At 38.5% G+C, this 18,817-nt stretch overlaps 1 protein-coding gene across 1 annotated transcript in view; it reads right to left on the reverse strand.

The window, feature by feature from the left end:
• Nucleotides 1-18,817, reverse strand: part of hob (bridge-like lipid transfer protein family member hobbit) — a 916,854-nt gene that overhangs the window by 856,813 nt on the left and 41,224 nt on the right. Inside the window, exons 4-5 of the mRNA XM_090374277.1 lie at nucleotides 10,222-10,372; nucleotides 9,873-9,985 (exon numbers count right to left, since the gene is read on the reverse strand). Of these exons, the coding sequence (XP_090230403.1) occupies nucleotides 9,873-9,985; nucleotides 10,222-10,372 (264 nt within the window). The remainder of the gene's footprint in view (nucleotides 1-9,872; nucleotides 9,986-10,221; nucleotides 10,373-18,817) is intronic.

An 18,817-nucleotide genomic window follows, 5' to 3' on the forward strand; every position in this document is an offset into this window, starting at 1 on the left:
ACCATTATTATTTGGACATTCATTAAAATGATGGCCTGAAGCACCACAGTGCCCTGATATGGTCTCAGATTAGTAACATGTTTTAGTAGTGTGCCCATACTGTGTCCTTTCTTGTTATACAGAAAGGACACAGTGTAGAGTGTACAGGTCTTGCAGCCCCAAGGGTTCCCCCAACTCCACGATGATCTTTTGTGAGGCAATACAGACTCTGTAATGGCCAAAAAAAAGTGTAGATTATGATGTGGTCTGTGTACTGTAGTGTTGGTCTGTTGTTTAACTGGCATCTTTGCTTTTCGGGCAGAATGCCAAGGTCCCACTGTTGCCAGTCCTTCACCACATGAAGGTGGGCCAAGCGGTAGGCTCACGTAAGTCTCCAGCAGGATGAACCCTGGCAATGCATACTGTATAGTATTGACTGTCAAGCAGCATGGGGTAATGGGGGGGTTTCCCCAACTCTTCATTTACTTTTTTTTTTTTTTTTTTTTTTTTTTTGATTTGGTAGTTATTGGCGCATCGGCTTCTGTGGCCATATTGCACCTCCCAAGGTTTTTGCAGTACTTTGATCCAAGCCCGAGGCGGGAATCGAACCCGCGACCTTTGGGTTGCCGGGCAGGTACTTTACCCACTCGGCTAGCCCGGTCGGCTTCTTCATTTACTCTGTGTTGCATTACAAGCTCTGTAAAGGCCACAAATAGTTTGAGTTTTAGTGTTGGTCTGTGTAGTATAGTATTGGGTTGTGTTGGTCTTCTGTTTATCCAGCCATTTAGCTGCAGGCCCCCCATTGGGACCCCACCCACTGCTTTGAGAAGGCAGGACTGGTGTAGTAGGAAATAGAAAGGATCCCTGGCAGGAGCAAACCCTGTGCAATGCCTGAGCTTGCCAAAAGGTCCCAAAGAGGGGAGAAGAAAATAAAAAAAACTCTGAAAAGTGAAAAAGGGAGATGGGAACACAGATGAAGAGGGGTGGGGACAGACGAATATAGAGAAAATGGACAACTGGAAGACTTTCCAACTGAAAATGGGAAGTTAAAGGGCTAGAGGGGCACCCCTGGGGAAGAAACCATCCTCCACAGGAGGGGACTGTTAAGAATAGAGAAAGATTTTTGGTGGAAGAGTTCATCAGGAGAAAAGGTTGGATTGGGAAGTGGAGGAGAGAGAGAGAGAGAGAGAGAGAGAGAGAGAGAGAGAGAGAGAGAGAGAGAGAGATTATAGGGCAGTAAAGTCATAGGGTTAGAACATCCTATGTGGGGAAGAAGATAGCACTGCAGACATGCAGTGCTTCTCTGTTAATAATCTCACACCGATCAGTCTATCTGAAACCAGATTAGCAGATAGGAAAGAGTGTATAGCACTGATTGTCAGCCGACCGGGCTAGCCAGGTGGGTAAAGTGCTTGCCTGGCAACCCAAAGGTCGCGGGTTTGAATCCCGCCTTGGGCTTGGATCAAAGTACTGCAAAAACCTTGGGAGGTGCATTATGGCCACAGAAGCTGATGCGCCAACAACTACCAAAAAAAAAAAAAAAATTGTCAAGAAGCACTGAGGCCTCCCCAACTCCACACAGACAAAAAAGACAGAAGGGGGAAATGGGTTATACTCTTAGTTAAGAAGATAATTAAATCTAAGGCAGTGCATTGAACGTATATGGGAGGCCAGAGCAATGTTGAGTAGGTTTGGTGTGACATAAGGGTTAGGAAAACAAAGGGTGGGATGTAATGTGTTATAGGCCTAATGATTGTGAAAAGTATAATGAACAGCTCCATAGAAATATAGAGCGGACCAGTAAATCAGAAATTCATCATAGCGGGGACACTAACTTTCCAGATAACTAAACAGAACTTGTGGGTTAGTCACTCACACACTAGCATCACATTTTTTTTTTTGATTTACTGGATGACTGCTTTCTACAGCAGCATATTAGAGAAGCAACAATCTTGATCTGATTATCAACAATGATTCTTCGTCCATTTAGAACTTGCACATAAAACACCCTCTGGGTGGCAATAATCACAGTACTAATGTTAGATTTACTTAAAGACATAACTACTGTCAAGAGTAAGTGAAGTGTGTTTGCTTTCACAGTGGTCTCTCACACTTTTTATTATACCTAGTCACTTGTGACTTTTATTCTCTTCCTTAAGCTGAAAAGTGTACTTAAGGGAACCCATTTTCAGTCCATCGAAGATATTCAGAAAAAAAAAATTACCAAAATGTCAAAAGCACTTACAGATGATGACTTCCAGAAATGTTTCTGTGTTTGTAAGAAATAGTAGTAGTAGTAGTAGTGGCACTTGATGCAAGAAAGCAAGTGTAGGAGCTTATGCAGCATCAGCCAAAAAAAAAAAAAAAAAAATCACACCATACCCTCCAATTGCCTGTCCAGTTCCTCCTTAAATTTATTTAACCTATCAACTTCCACAACGACAGATGGAAGTTTGTTCCAGCAATTAACCACCCGCTGGCTAAAGGCAAATTTCCGCACATCTATTCTACATCTATCCTTTCTTAATTTGAACTTATGTCCCCATAGGTTCGTATTCTGAACAAGTGGGAGGATCCCATCAGAATTCAGCGTGCTCAACCCATTCAAGGCCTTATAGACCTCAATCAGATCACCGCGCAGGTGCCTAGTCTCCAGCCACTGCAATTTGCAGAACTTAAGCCTCTCTTGGTAAGAGGATCCCTTCATTCCCCTCACCAATCGTGTTGCTCTTCTCTGTACACGCTCAAGCAAATCTACATCCTTCCTAAAATGAGGCCTCCAGACCTGTACGCAGTACTCAAGGCGTGGCCTGACCATTGCCTTATACAGAGGGACAATCACCTCCTTTTCCCTGCTAGCAAAATTCCTATATATCATTGACAAAACCCCATGACCTGCCCTAGCAGCCTGTCTACATTGTTCAGAAAACTTCATATCTGACTGCACAATTACTTCCAGGTCTTTTTCATTTTCTACCACCTTAAGTGTAGTACCACACAGTTGGTACGTTTCTCTGGGGTTACTTCTACCCATATGCAGTACTTTGCATTTGTCAAGGTTAAACTTCAGTTGCCACTTCTTAGCCCATCTGCCCAAATTATCTAGATCCTGTTGCAGTAGCACACTGCCATTACTGTCATTAACAACCCTGCCAACCTTCGTGTCATCTGCAAACTTCGACATTAAGCCTGATATACCTTCATCAATATCATTGATAAATATACAAAACAACAGTGGACCCAACACCGAACCCTGTTGGACTCCACTAATAACATTAGTCCATGAAGAGCAGCACCCATTGATTACCACCCTCTGTCTTCTCCCACTTAACCATCCTTTTATCCATTGTAGCAACTTACCCTTAATACCATTCTGCTCCAATTTGTACAGTAGTCTTCCATGCGCAACAGTGTCAAAAGCTTTCCTGAAATCCAAGTATATGATATCAAAATTATTTTTTGCATCCAGTTCCTTTGTGACCACATCATAATAACCAATCAAATTTGTCAGACAAGACTTTCCCTTAACAAACCCATGCTGTGTCTGAATTATTGCTGCAGTCTTGTCTAGATGATCCTGCAATGCATCTTTAACCAGTGACTCCATTATTTTACCCGGAACAGAAGTTAAACTAACTGGTCTGTAATTATTCGTGTCACCCTTCGAACCTCCTTTGTGAATTGGGAATACATTTGCACATCTCCAGTCCGTGGGAACCTCCCCTGAATCCAAGGATGCTCTCATAATTATGGCTAAGGGTTTGCTTAGTTGCTTTGCCGCCTCCTTTAATATAACTGGATAGATCCCATCCACCCCAGGTGCCTTTCTTATGTTTAACTTCAACAATTTCTCCTCCACTTTGCTCTCAGTTATTACAAAATCATTAAGCACACTGCTACAATTTGATAACCTTCTTCCATTTTCAAACTGTAATGATTCCTCACGTGTGAATGTAGATGCAAAATACTCATTCAGTTTGTTTGCTATCTGAGCAGGATCATCAACAGTCGAACCATCGATGTCAAGTGGACCAATCATATTCAGCCCCTTCCTTTTAGAGTTTATATAAGTAAAGAAATCCTTGCTGTTTTTCTTAGCATCTTTTGCCAAAGATTTCTCGTAATCCGCCTTTGCCTGCCGAACCTCCTTTGTGACCTGATTACAGACTAGCTTATATCTGCTACAGGCTTCTGCGTCGCCTGATAATTTATATGCATCCCATGCATTTTTCTTCTCTGTCACGAGTCTCATTAGTTCATTTGATAACCATTTAGGCCTAAACCTTGAACAATATTTCTTCATCGGTATGAAAAGTCTAGTAGCTTCCACGATTAATTCCTTGAATGCTTCCCACTTAGAATTTACTGTTTGTAACATCGTCAGTCGATCCCACTGTACAGAATTTAAAAACTGTCTGAGACCACTGTACTCCCCTTTACGGAAGCAAAAACCCTTTCCTTTACCCCTGACGGTAGTTACCTCTTTGAGTAAATCCCACTTCAGCACACTGTGATCACTGCCACCTAGTGGTTCCTTTATCTGCAAATTCTTAATACACGAATGATCACTGCTGATAACCAGATCAAGAGTATTACTTTCTCTGGTTGCCTCTCGAACATGCTGCTGCAGAAAACAATCATCCAATAAATCCACAAAAGTCTGACTAGTGTGTGAGTGACCAACCCACAAGTTCCAGTCAATATCTGGGAAGTTAAAATCCCCCATTATAAGACATTCTGATTTACTGGCCCACTCTATTTCTCTGTACAATTGTTCATTGTACTCATTCGAGTCATTAGGCCTATAACACACTCCTACTCTTATCTTTGCTTTTGCAGTGCTTATGTCACACCAAACTGACTCAACAGTGCACTGTCCATCTATATCAACTGGATGCACTTCTTTTGATTTTATGTTTTTCTTAATTAACAGCATAACACCTCCTCCCTTTCTGTCCTGTCTATCCTTTCTGTACACATTGTACTCCCCAAATTCCAGTTCTGCATTCCTTATATCTTTGTGACACCACGTCTCTGCTATCCCAACAATATCCGCCTTTGATGTCTTGACCAACACTTCAAATTCATCAAATTTATTTACTATACTTCTAGCATTGGTATACATGCAAGCATACATGCTCCTATGCCTATTCCTTGTTACCCTAACACATCCCATATACCAAACTATTCCAGGATGACTGCCATCCGTCCCTGAAACCCCCAACACCCCTCGCTCCAGGTCGCTTCTTATTCTAATAGAAGTTGTGCAAGAATCACCTTCACCTCTGCCTGCGGTTACTGTTAAACTATTAGTCTTTGTATCCCCCCAAGCTAGCAGTTTTCCGACCCACCTAACACTGCCTCGATAGCATCAGCAAATATTCTTGCACCCTTTCTATTTAAGTGTATCCCATCCCTGTAGAAGCAATCTCTCCTGTTAACAAGTACAGTCCAGGCTGAAAAAAATTCTACCCCTTGAGCCTTGCACAATCTTTCCAGGGCCGAATTGATCGACAAGGCTCTCATCATATACTCCCTCCTATCTTGTCTGGGCAGAATTGCAGACACTTTCAAATTCAACCCTAATTCTCGGCTTTTTTTCAACAGTGACCTGTACTTGTTGAGTAATTCTGCCGGTCTCCTACTCTTAATATCATTAGTGCCAACGTGTACAACTATATCACCTTTTGTGCCCTTGAAAGATGATATCCGCTCTACAACGTCATCAACCTTTGCCCCTGGCAGACATACTCTGGTCCTGTTCCACCTATCCTTTTTACATAGCATGTTCCCCGTTTCCCTGACAATAGAGTCACCAACAACTAATAGTTCCTGTGGGACCAGCGCATTCTGCCTTGGGGGTTGCCGCTGTGTTGCGTGATGACCAAGTGCAAGCTCTGGCGTTGATGTGGGCAGCTGAGAGCTTGATGGGCCCTCAATTTATTTCCTTCGAGGGCATCCACCCTGTCCTTCAAACTCTCATATAGGCCCATAACAACGCTGAGTTGTTGCCTGATTTCCTTACACTCCTTACATCGCGCACACACAAAGACATCCCCCATTGCAAAATCATGTTCCGTTCCAGAGAGTTCGGCAAACATTTCACAAGTTGCACATTTTTTTAGGCTGTGACGCATTGGAGAATCGCCCCCCTCAGTTCTCCCCCGAGTCACAACACTCCTGCCACTTTGTGCCCGTTGCTTTGCTGCTCTAGTTCGGGGCATGGTAGTTTAAATTAATAAAATCAATAAATTAAATGTCAGTAGTATTTGAATAGAAACTATGAAATAGAAACAGTGAAGCGTATTACTATATAATTATGCGTTAGAGCTACCTCAATTAAAAAATTTGAATTCCCTACAAAAACTTTGAATTCCCTATATACAAAAACAATGGCTACAAAAATCGAACAAAAATAACGGTTTTACCTATCGTAAGTAAAATCCACAAAACTCTTTATCTAAATTAAAATAAAAAATAACCAGCGTAACTATAACTATATGACTACGTATTAAGTACAATATAAAACAACAATCATGTAAATAAAAGGCAAACACTTATCGTTTTTGCGGAGCCTGTAACTGTCAGCTGTAACTTTTAAATAGAGTCAGCGCCCTCAAAAAATGTATGGAACAGTGTGTACAAGCACAAAGCAATTATTTTGAAAGGTATAACTTGTCAAAATATTTCATTATACAGTGGATTCCGGTTATTCGGACCAACAGTTAATCGGGGAAGACATTTATTTGGGGCAAATCTTAAAAAACAGAACCAAATTGAGAAAATAGCCAGGGTTTATTTCGCTTAATTGGGACAACATGCCATTTAATAGGGGCAGGAGACCGCAGCACTGGAAATTACCCTACGATTGTCTCCAAATTTACCACGTGGTTAGATTGGATTTCTGGAGGTCACAACCATAAAACAATGAAAACAATTAGCAGTCACCTGTTCATTGGGCTTTTCTGTTAGTGCAATCTATCATAAAATGATAGTAAACTAGATCTTATTGAATTTGCGATAATACCGACAACTGGAATTCTGTGGGTTATCATGGTGAAATGTGTTTACACTTCCATGGAATCTTCAATCATATAAAGAAATTTATTTTCAGAATCTTCTCTTCATTCCTATTTTTAAAGCTTCGTAACTTGTTACTCCATTCTCACTTGCACGTATTGTGTTACTTGCAATTTGTGTGTGCCGTGTTCTTTGTTTAATTGCTTATCTTTTTACTGTTTTAAATTTTAACCCCCACCCACAAATGTCAGTGAACAGAAATGTCAACTAGTTAGTATGTACATATTACAGTACGTATTATTTATTCTGATTTTCACGTATATTCTTCCGATTTTCACGTATCATTTAATTTTTTAATTATAAGGTAATAAAAGGTATATTTATGCTTAATATAGCTTTACTTTTATAGCCTGTGGATAATATTCCTCCTATTTTCGCTAATTATAATCGCTGTTTAATAGAATTAAAATTCAATTCACAAATGTGATCACAATGACCGGCGCTTACTAAACATCATATAGTGAGTCCATCGTAACATGATTTGATTGTACAGTGAACCAATTGTAAAGTGGGGGAGGCCATTGTATTTTTAACTATTTATGTGAGACTTCGGATAATTGGGGCAGCCGCTTAATCGGACCAAAATGCACTAGTCCTGATATGTCCCAAATAACTGGAATTGACAGTATTTATTTTATTGCAACAATCTCATTATTTAATAGCCACACCCTGTATATGTCAAGTGGGTTTCATGCAACTGGATGAAAAACAACTGCATGAAAAAAAGTTCTGATTACTGAAGCAAACCCAGATTACTACTAAGTAAAAAACTGGATGAAAACCAGTTTTTCGTCAGTATCAGCCCTCATCAGAAAGTGACTAACTCGGTTGTTGTTATTTTATTTTATTTTTTTTTTAGGAGCATTAGCAACTAAGGCCATTTTGCTCCGGGGATATGCGGTGGTCATTCCCTGACCTTTCCGCATCCTCCGTATTTGGTGGTGACGGGCTCGAACCCCGGTCTAATCAAGAAGCGTCTGCTACGTACTGCTGCTCCTTCCCACCTGGCTACGGAGGCGCCGACTAACTCAGCCAAGGTGCAAAAACACAATCTCAGAAAGTAATCGTCAGCAGCAGAGAACATGTTAAAAGTATCTGTCTATGTGTGTGTAAATAAATAACTATTACAGGTAACCCTCGTATAACATGGTAGTTTGATTCCTACAAAATCCCGCGTAATGCGAATCCGTGTTATATGGAACTAAGAACTAGTACAAAAAGGGGGGAGGGGGTTATGTTCCAAAAGCTAATAAAAATACGGCATTTTTTATAACTATTGGAAACTTAATTTTTATAGTAGTAATAACTTAAAATTTTAACTTTATTTTTATAATAATAGTAACTTAAATAGTAATAATTGAACAAAAGTCTTACCTTACAAACTGTGATACTTATATGTGAGATAATGTACATTCATTTAATTTTTTTCCTCTTCATCTCTGCTAAGCATAATTTCTTCTGCAGCATCTAGAGACCTTCTGCTCTCTTTAAAAGTCACAAACTGCACTCTTCAAAGTCACAATTCTTTTTTTTTTTATGGTCTCAAACAAGCACAAGTTCAATAGCACAGAACCTAACCCAGGAATCTTTTAACAATATACAGTGGACCCCTGCTTTAAATGATATGTGAAAATTGAAAGAATATTTTCCAGTTAACAAAATAAAAATAAATTTACACTTACGTACATAGCTTAATTAATACATATAATATGTACATACTAACTAATTGATATTTCTGTTCACTGACTTTTTTTTTTTCTGTTGTAAAATTTAAAACAGTAAAAATGATAAGCAATTAATAACAAAGAACACGGCACACACAAGTTGCAACAAACACGATACGCACAAGTGAGATAGGGAGTAATGAGTTTCTGAACATTTATGTTTTTCATATGATTGAATATTTCATGGAAGGGGAAACACATTCCACCATAATAATGTGAAAACCCACAGAATTCCAGCTATTGGTACTATAGCAAATGCAAGAAAATCTAGTTTACTACCTGTTTATAATTGATTACACTAACAGAAAAGACCAATAAGCTGGAAACTGCAAATTGTTTTTATTGTTTTATGGTAGTAACCTCCAGAAATGTGCTTTAGAAAAATATCACAAAGGCGATAACAACTAGTCAGTCAACAGCAGGGATTCACAAAAAGGAATTGAAACTTTGAAAATTACATATAACATAACAGCAGGGTTTCCCCAGCACAAAAGCTCAAAAATACCGTGTTATGCGAGATTTCCAGCAATTCTCAATGTTAGAGCAAAACCTTGTAGAAGTACCGTGTTGTGCAAGGATTTCAGCAATTTATTAATCGTTAGAGTGAAACCATGTTGTAGAAGTACCGTGTTATACGGGGGTTGCCTGTATAGTAATATATATATATATATACATTGAAAGGGTTAGCCCTAGAAAAAGTCCCTTTCAAAGTATCTTATTGCCATAATTAACATTTTAATGGTATTTTTATATATGTTCATAATTTATTGCTTATGTCATGGCATATATTGATTTTTTCCAGGTCACGTTGGGTACCCGGCATGGTTTTTGGTTTGCCTGATAAGCTAGTATATCATATTTTACCTTTAAAAACTCTTACCACTATTAACTTAACTCATATTCATATATATATATGTATGTAGGAATTGATAGGTCTGATAAAGTTTGATAAAGGTGCTTCCATTATCATTTTGCATTCATTACTGCTGCTTTGGGCATTTTTAGTGCATCTGTCATATCTTACTTATTTATATTTTTAACTATCAACTGATACTACATGTTTAAACTCATGATTATATATATCCTTACCCAGAAGCTTTTGAAAAGAGTGCAACTTCTTGAAGTGTAGTGTGAAACAAACAGTCCCGACTAGGTATTCCAAATTGCATAATGCTGACATTGAAGATATGAACCGAGAGCAACTTAAAAAGAAAATGATATATGTGCAGTATTAGATGATTTCACTTAATTCAAAAAAAAAAATAAAATACAGTCATCAAAAAGAAAAAAGTCAGTAATATATACAAAAATACTGGTAACTGAACACAATATAATAATTCACTAATATACAACCAAAACTATTCTTAAAATGAAAAAGAACAGATAAAACTGAAAAATATTCTCAAAAAATACGTTATCTATAATAGTTGCATGATACCTTTAGCACTGTAACCAATGATGCAGGCAAATTAAATAGTGGAGTACTTTCTCTGTTATTGGAAGGGTGGCAATTTGGTAATGAGGCAGTTTTTTTCCATTCAACATCTCCTTGGAGGCGAATGTCACTTGCACATAACACTACACTGCTCCTATGAAATTAAAATACATACACATAACATCCTCTGTTTAACTAACTTGTATGCTTGCCACATTATTAGTTTGTACTTGTCATCTCAGTAATGAAAAAGGTAAATTCCAAACAAGTATCCCACTATTAATACTTAACTGGAGCTCTTCGATTTGGGTCACATAAGCAGAGGCCCAGGGTTAAAAGATTTAAGAAAGGCACTCATATAATATCATCCTGTTTTAAATATTTTTATTACAAGAAGCATCATAATGCATGTTTTTTTTTTTTTTTTTTTTTTTTTTAAAGAATAAGGGAATGGGAAAAACAAATGAAGTTTGTAGATGTGCATTAAACAGAAATGGAATGAGTGAGTGAGTGAGTGAGTGAGTGGGCAAGCAAGGTCTAGTTCTAGAAAGGTCCGCATACATTGCATAAGTTGCACATTTAATAAGGCTATGCCTTATAGCAAATGACCCGTCGGTTTCTCCCCCAGCCACAGCAGTCATACTAATTTGTGAAACTTGCTTTTCTGGTCTAGTCTGGGGGATGATTTCCATTTAAATACAGTTTAATTGATTAACAATGAAAATTAATCAATTTATTTGATTAATTGACAATACTACATGAAGCTAATAGATTCCTAAATGCGATGATGTGTATTACGCTATCAAATTTACATTAAACCTTTTCCTATCAAGTTCAAGTTATACATTATGCTATACCGTTACACTTGCAGTTTTAAATTAGTTATATCCTTACTAAAAGTAAAATTTCTTAGCAAAAGCAAATAATATGCCAACGTACATGATTAGCACCTTTGACCTACTTATTTTTCACAATTAAAACCCTACAAACCACTGCAGTACAAGTTTTTGCACTACTTTTTTGCTGCATCATACAAAAAAACAAGAAAAAATTTGTCTACGTAACTTTTATCTAAATATAAAAATCTTACTTTTGAAAAGCGATTTATGCCTGTTTGTCAATTAATAATGAATTAGTAAATTATAACCATCATCACTGCTTGAGGAAAAGTTGAATTTCTGTTTCTCAGCTTGCTTCTTTAGAACCAGGAACTCTGAAAATGATGTTCCAACATGTTGTCAAATTGTTATTGCCAAAGTGTTGGCAATAACAATTTGGTCTGCAAGTGTAAACCTACTAGCTCTAATATTGTTGAGGGAATGCACAGATATTTACCTTTCATTTTACGAACTTTATCATATATGACTTTAGTTATGAAGAAGTTACTAAGTTACTAGTAAATATGTTACTAGTAAATATGACTAGTTAATGCAGGATGTAAACTTTACTCAACGTGCTTTTTAGCTCTGAAGCATATAAATTAGGATTTGGCACAGGCATGTTTAAAGCCTATAAGATGTTCAGTATTGTGGTAAAGTTGGCATAATTCCCCAAGCCTGATTTTGAACCTTTCTTGCTGCTGTACATTCTTGGTTCCACCATGGTTTTTGAAGAGATGGAAATTGAGAGGATTTTTCTGGGAATGCTATTGCTGCTGCATAGATAATACACTCTCTGACATGTCACTGCATCATCAAATGATTCCTCTGAATTGTAAAAGGATGGCAGAAAATGAATGGATCGGCATGCGGAGGTAGGTATTGATTCCCTCATTTCTTATGTATGGTCATTATTGTCGAGTACATTCAACAATTCAACCTCGCTTATTAATTTCTGCACAACCCCACAGGGCATTATGTCCATTAAAGTCTCCAGGAAGTAGGAATGGAAACGACAGTTGCAAAATAGGATGATTGAGATCTGCCTCACAGTCTCTTCTATATATTTGTCCCAGAAGGCAAATATACAGAACAGACTATGAGGAAGACTCCCACTGCTATACAAACTGCTACTGCTTTCAAATTAGTGTTAAAATGAACACATATGAAAAGGGTATGTTCCCACAAAGATTGCAACTCCTCCATGGGCCGAGCCATCCCCTTTCTTATCCTTACAGATAGTAAATTTCCACATGGTGGGGTCATTCTTTGCCTTTAAAAACATTTCCTGCAAACAGAAATATGAGGTTCATGTTTAAACAGGAGCATTTTGACATCCTCCACATATTGCTGGAATCCACAACAATTCCATTGTAAGAATTAGGATATTATTACTTGGGTTCAGTAGATCCATTAACTGGCTTCAATGTAATGCAGGTTTTGATTTACCCACTTCAGTTTTGATTCTGCTTTTAAGAAATAAAGAGTATCCAGTATCCATATCTTCCTCAGAGTAAAGGTCCAAGGTTGGTCATCCATACCTTCAATGTCTTCATTTATCACCATTGCATCCTGTATCCTACTAATAACAGGGTGAGTCTTAATGGGAAGAATTTTTCTTTAGATGCTACTATTTAAGAATTAAAATGGGTATCGCGACTGCTTTTACTTTGTATTATTGCAACAAGTAGCAGGCCTGTCATGTAAAAGGCTGCTGAACTAAGTATCAGTTGTGTAACCACTTGAGCATAAGATTTCCTATTATTTATTGGGTTTACTTCTTTCTTTGCCTCCATGTATGGAATATTTTGTTCACTCTTGATTTTCTGGATTTGTTTCTCATCTTTCCACTGTTTGCATGCCCTAGAGCAAGCAGGATGTTCACTACCAAAATTTAAGCATGCCAATTTCAGGACAACGCAATCCCTCGTCTCAGGACATGCCACCTGAGAGTGAACATATTTCTAGCACCTAAAACACTGCAACAGGTTGAGGACGTAGAGCTTTATGGGGTCAATTCAAATATCATGGCTTAATGGAAGTAGGTAGTTTGGGTATGTTAAATGTAAGCATAGGAACCCTAGTTCGAACTAGTTTTCTCTCATTATGCATAAATATCATTTTAATGGCCATCACCCCTTGGTCTTTCAGTTCAGTGCATATCTCCTCTTCAGATGCTTCAAGGAGATTCCACTTGGCATAGCTGAGTGGAATTCAATGTTGAGTGGCATTCCAATTGGAATGCCACCAAGAAATGTTCCTTGAAGGAATAATTCCAGATATCATACTGGGGAAGTTTCTACTAAAAAGTCACCCAATCTAAGTCATATTACCAACTTCAGAGACCCAACCAGCCCTTCAAGATCATTCTGAATGAAGAAGGGTTACATTTCACCAATTTCCCTTTCTCTTGTAGAATGTCTCTTGTTGTATGATAAGAAAACAAGGTACAAGAGGTGGTGCAGATTCTGTTCAGTGTTTCCTTTTATTATTCATTTCACTTTCTTCATTCTAATTTTCAAGTAGGCCCCAGAGGAAGATTCCAATTTACATAGGTAGGAAGGTATTTAGGACTCCAACAGGACTCCTTCCTTTAGGTATTTACATACCTAAAGGAAGGAGTCCTATTGGAGTACTGATAACCCAAGCAAGTAGACTTCACTGATTGATCCTGAATGTGCCAATTCAGGAACTCCTACCTTGGTCAAAGCAGAGACTGAAGTGGTGAATTAAAGCTAGACCCCTCAACCAACAGGCTACCCACTATTGGCAAGTCCATGGGTCAATTGGAATGCGACACACAACAAACATGCTTAAATATAGCAATGGCAATCTAGAACCTAAAATCCAAACAGAGAGATACAGGCAGAGTTCTTGGCAATAGCATCTGCAATCCAATCAATTACTCCATCTCAATCTCCCCTCCTCACCTTTCCACCTGAGTCATATGCCATCCATGAAAGGTTTTTTTTTTTAATCTGGGACTACAGTTGATATAGATGAGCAGTGCACTGTTGAGTCAGTTTGGTGTGACATAAGCACTGCGAAAGCAAAAATAAGAGTAGGAGTGTGTTATAGGCCTAATGACTCGAATGAGTACAATGAACAATTGTACAGAGAAACAGAGTGGGCTAGTAAATCAGAATGTCTTATAATGGGGGATTTTAACTTCCCAGACATTGACTGGAACTTGTGGGTTGGTCACTCACACACTAGTCAGACTTTTGTGGATTTGCTGGATGATTGTTTTCTGCAGCAGCATGTTTGAGGGGCAACCAGAGAGAGTAATACTCCTGATCTGGTTATCAGCAGTGATCATTCGTGTATTAAAAATTTGCAGATAAAGGAACCACTAGGTGGCAGTGATCAAAGTGTACTGATGTGAGATTTACTTAAAGATTTAATTACCATCAGGGGTAAAGGAAAGGGTTTTTGCTTCTGTAAAGGTGAGTACAGTGGTCTCAGACAGTTTTTAAATTCTGTACAGTGGGATCAACTTACGATGTTACTAACAGTAAATTCTAAGTGGGAAGCATTCAAGGAATTAATCATGTATGCTACTAAAAGTTTCATACCTATTAAGAAATATTGTTCAAGGTTTAGGCCTAAACGGTTATCAAATGAACTAATGTGAACTAATTTCAAATGAACAAATGAACTAATGAACTAATTTTTCTTCTCGTGACAGAGAAGAAAAATGCATGGGATGCATATAAATTATCAAGTGACTCAGAAGCCTAGGGCAGATATAAGCTAGTCTGTAATCAGGTCACCAAGGGGGTTAGGCAGGCGAAGGCAGATTACGAGAAATCCTTGGCAAAATATGCTAAGAAAAACACAAGGATTTCTTTACTTATATAAACTCTAAAAGGAAGGGCGTGAATCTGATTGATCCACTTGACATCGATGGTTCAACTGTTGATGATCCTGCTCAGATAGCAAACAAACTGAATGAGTATTTTGCATCTACATTCACACATGAGGAATTATTATGGTTTGAAAATGGCAGAAGGTTATCAAATTATAGCAAGGTACTTAATGATTTTGTAATAACTGAGAGCAAGTGGAGGAGAAATTGTTGAAGTTAAACATAAGAAAAGCACTTGGGGCGGATGGGATCTATCCAGTTATATTAGAGGCGGAAAAGCAACTAAGCAAACCCTTAGCCATAATTATGAGAGCATCCTTGGACTCAGGGGAGGTTCCCACGGACTGGAGATGTGCAAATGTATCCCCAATTCACAAAGGGGAATCAAAGAGTGACACAAGTAATTACAGACCAGCTAGTTTAACTTCTGTTCTGGGTAAAATAATGGAATCACTGGTTAAAGATGCATTGCAGGATCATCTAGACTAGTCTGCAGCAATAATTCAGACACAGCATGGGTTTGTTAAGGGAAAGTCTTGTCTGACAAATTTGATTGGTTATTATGATGTGGTTACAAAGGAACTGGATGCAAAAAATAACTTTAATATCATATATTTGGATTTCAGGAAAGCTTTTGACACTGTTGCGCATGGAAGACTATTGTACAAATTGGAGCAGAATGGTATTAAGGGTAAGTTGCTACAATGGATAAAAGGATGGTTAAGTGGGAGAAGACAGGGTGGTAATCAATGGGTGTTGCTCTTCATGGACTAATGTTATTAGTGGAGTCCCACAGGGTTCGGTGTTGGGTCCACTGTTGTTTTGTATATTTATCAATGATATTGATGAAGGTATATCAGGCTTGGTGTTGAAGTTTGCAGATGATAAAAGGTTGGCAGGGTTGTTAATGACAGCAATGTCAATGGGCTAAGAAGTGGCAACTGAAGTTTAACCTTGACAAATGCAAAGTACTGCATATGGGTAGAAATAACCCGAGAGAAAAGTACCAACTGTGTGGTACTACACTTAAGGTGGTAGAAAATGAAAAAGACCTGGGAGTAATTGTGCAGTCAGATATGAAAAGTTTTCTGAGCAATGCAGACAGGCTGCCAGGGCAGGTCATGGAGTTTTGTCAATGATATACAGTAATACCCCGACTTACGCTACCCCGACTTACGCGAACTCGGAGTTACGCGGTTCTTGATTTTTTTCGTTTGGCCGCCCACTATCTTCAAGGTCGTTTTTCATATGTTATCGATATGCGGTGCGACGGCGGAGAATGAGAGCGAAAAATGAACAAAATTCAACTTTGCTGCTTTTATGACACATTTCACCGTAATAACGTAAAAACCAACACAATTCCAGCTATCGGTATAATCGCAACTGCAATTAGATCGAGTTCACTAGCAGAAACGCAACTGGATTTTTATTGTTTTATGGTAGTAACCCCTAGAAATGTGAGGTGTTAATAGTGTATCTCTGCCTTTATGGTGTTGTTTATTCAGTTGCTACACGCGCGCAGCTTTGTTTATGCGTATCAAGGGTGCCTCCTCGTTTTGTAATTGTGCTTTATTCCCTAAAAATGAGTAAAATGCTTAAAAGGTGTGAAAAGGAAGCATCCTGGTGAAGACACTGCAGATTCAGAGAGAAAAAGAAAAGCAATTATCGATAAACAGAGGCGGACTGGGTCAAAAATTCTTACCCGGGAAAATTTATAGTGGCCTCATACTATGGTTTATGGCCAAAATCACACTGGCCCACCGGGGTTTCCCCGGTAGGGCTTATGGCCAGTCCACCTCTGTCGATAGAGAAAAAATATGAAATTGTGAAACGCTTTGAGCGAAATGAAAGACCATGTGATATTGCACGTGCTACAGGCCTAAATGAAGCAACGGCGAAAAGCACATGACAATTGCAAACTTGACAGGTTGAAAATTGAAAAGGGCTCAATTGTAAAGGGCTTAAAAATTTTAGAAAACATAGACTCCAACGAAGAACGCATTATAGCTACAAAGCAAGGAATAAAAAAATTATTAGCTTGCAACGAAGAAATTCTGCGTGAAAAAAAGAACGCGCTGTGTCGTCAGACGAATTTGTTAGATTTTATGAAGCCATCGACATAGAAATAACTTTTTTACGTAAGTCATTTGTTTTTTTAATACATATTTTGTATTAATATGTATAAAGAACTGCAATTTTATTAATATTTTTCTTCTAAACTAGTCTTTTTGTTAGTCCTTGGTCCCAATTAAGCAAAATTTATATGTATTTATATGCAAAGTTGTACCCCGACTTACGCGAATTCGACTTACGCGATTTTCGTCGGACCCACCTATCGCGTAACTTCGGGGTATTACTGTATACGAATTTTGCTAGCAGGGAAAAGGAGGTGATTTTCCAACTGGATGCAAAACATAATTTTGATATCATATACTTGGATTTCAGGAAAGCTTTTGTCGAATTCGCGTAAGTCGAATTCGCGTAAGTCGGGGTACAACTTTGCATATAAATACATATAAATTTTGCTTAATTGGGACCAAGGACTAACAAAAAGACTAGTTTAGAAGAAAAATATTAATAAAATTGCAGTTCTTTATACATATTAATGACACTGTCTTCCATGACACTGTCGCGCATGGAAGACTACTGTACAAATTGGAGCAGAATGGTATTAAGGGTAAGTTGCTACAATGGATAAAAGGATGGTTAAGTGGGAGAAGACAGAGGGTGGTAATCAATGGGTGCTGCTCTTCGTGGACTAATGTTATTAGTGGAGTCCCACAGGGTTCGGTGTTGGGTCCACTGTTGTTTTGTGTATTTATCAATGATATTGATGAAGGTATATCAGGCTTAATGTCGAAGTTTGCAGATGACACAAAGGTTGGCAGGGTTGTTAATGACAGTAATGGCAGTGTGCTACTGCAACAGGATCTAGATAATTTGGGCAGATGGGCTAAGAAGTGGCAACTGAAGTTCAACCTTGACAAATGCAAAGTACTGCATATGGGTAGAAGTAACCCCAGAGAAACGTACCAACTGTGTGGTACTACACTTAAGGTGGTAGAAAATGAAAAAGACCTGGGAGTAATTGTGCAGTCAGATATGAAGTTTTCTGAGCAGTGCAGACAGGCTGCTAGGGCGGGTCATGGGGTTTTGTCAACGATATATAGGAATTTTGCTAGCAGGGAAAAGGAGGTGATTGTCCCTCTGTATAAGGCAATGGTCAGGCCACGCCGTGAGTACTGCGTACAGGTCTGGAGGCCTCATTTTAGGAAGGATGTAGAGTTGCTTGAGCGTGTACAGAGAAGAGCAACACGATTGGTGAGGGGAATGAAGGGATTCTCTTACCAAGAGAGGCTTAAGTTCTGCAAATTGCAGTGGCTGGAGACTAGGCACCTGCGCGGTGATCTGATTGAGGGGTATAGGGCCTTGAATGGGTTGAGCACGCTGAATTCTGATGGGATCCTTCCACTTGTTCAGATTACGAACCTAAGGGGACAAATTCAAATTAAGAAAAGACAGATGTAGAATAGATGTGCGGAAATTTGCCTTTAGCCAGTGAGTGGTTAATTGCTGGAACAAACTTCCATCTGTCGTGGAAGTTGATATGTTGAATAAATTTAAGGAGGAACTGGACAAGCATTTGGAGGGAATAGTGTGATTTTTTTTTTTTTTTTTGGCTGATGCTCCATAAGCTCATACACCTGCTTTCTTGCATCACATGCCATTACTACTACTACTACTACATCTTCTTAGATTACCAGTCCAACACCAATTTTTGTTAAGAAATATAAAACACCACTGATTAAAAACTAGACACCAGAATATGCTACAATATCAGCAAGGAGACATT

The sequence above is a fragment of the Mastigoproctus giganteus genome, chromosome 5, assembly GCF_048544385.1.
Source record: "Mastigoproctus giganteus isolate SK-2022 chromosome 5, ASM4854438v1, whole genome shotgun sequence".
NCBI classification, from domain to species: domain Eukaryota; kingdom Metazoa; phylum Arthropoda; class Arachnida; order Uropygi; family Thelyphonidae; genus Mastigoproctus; species Mastigoproctus giganteus.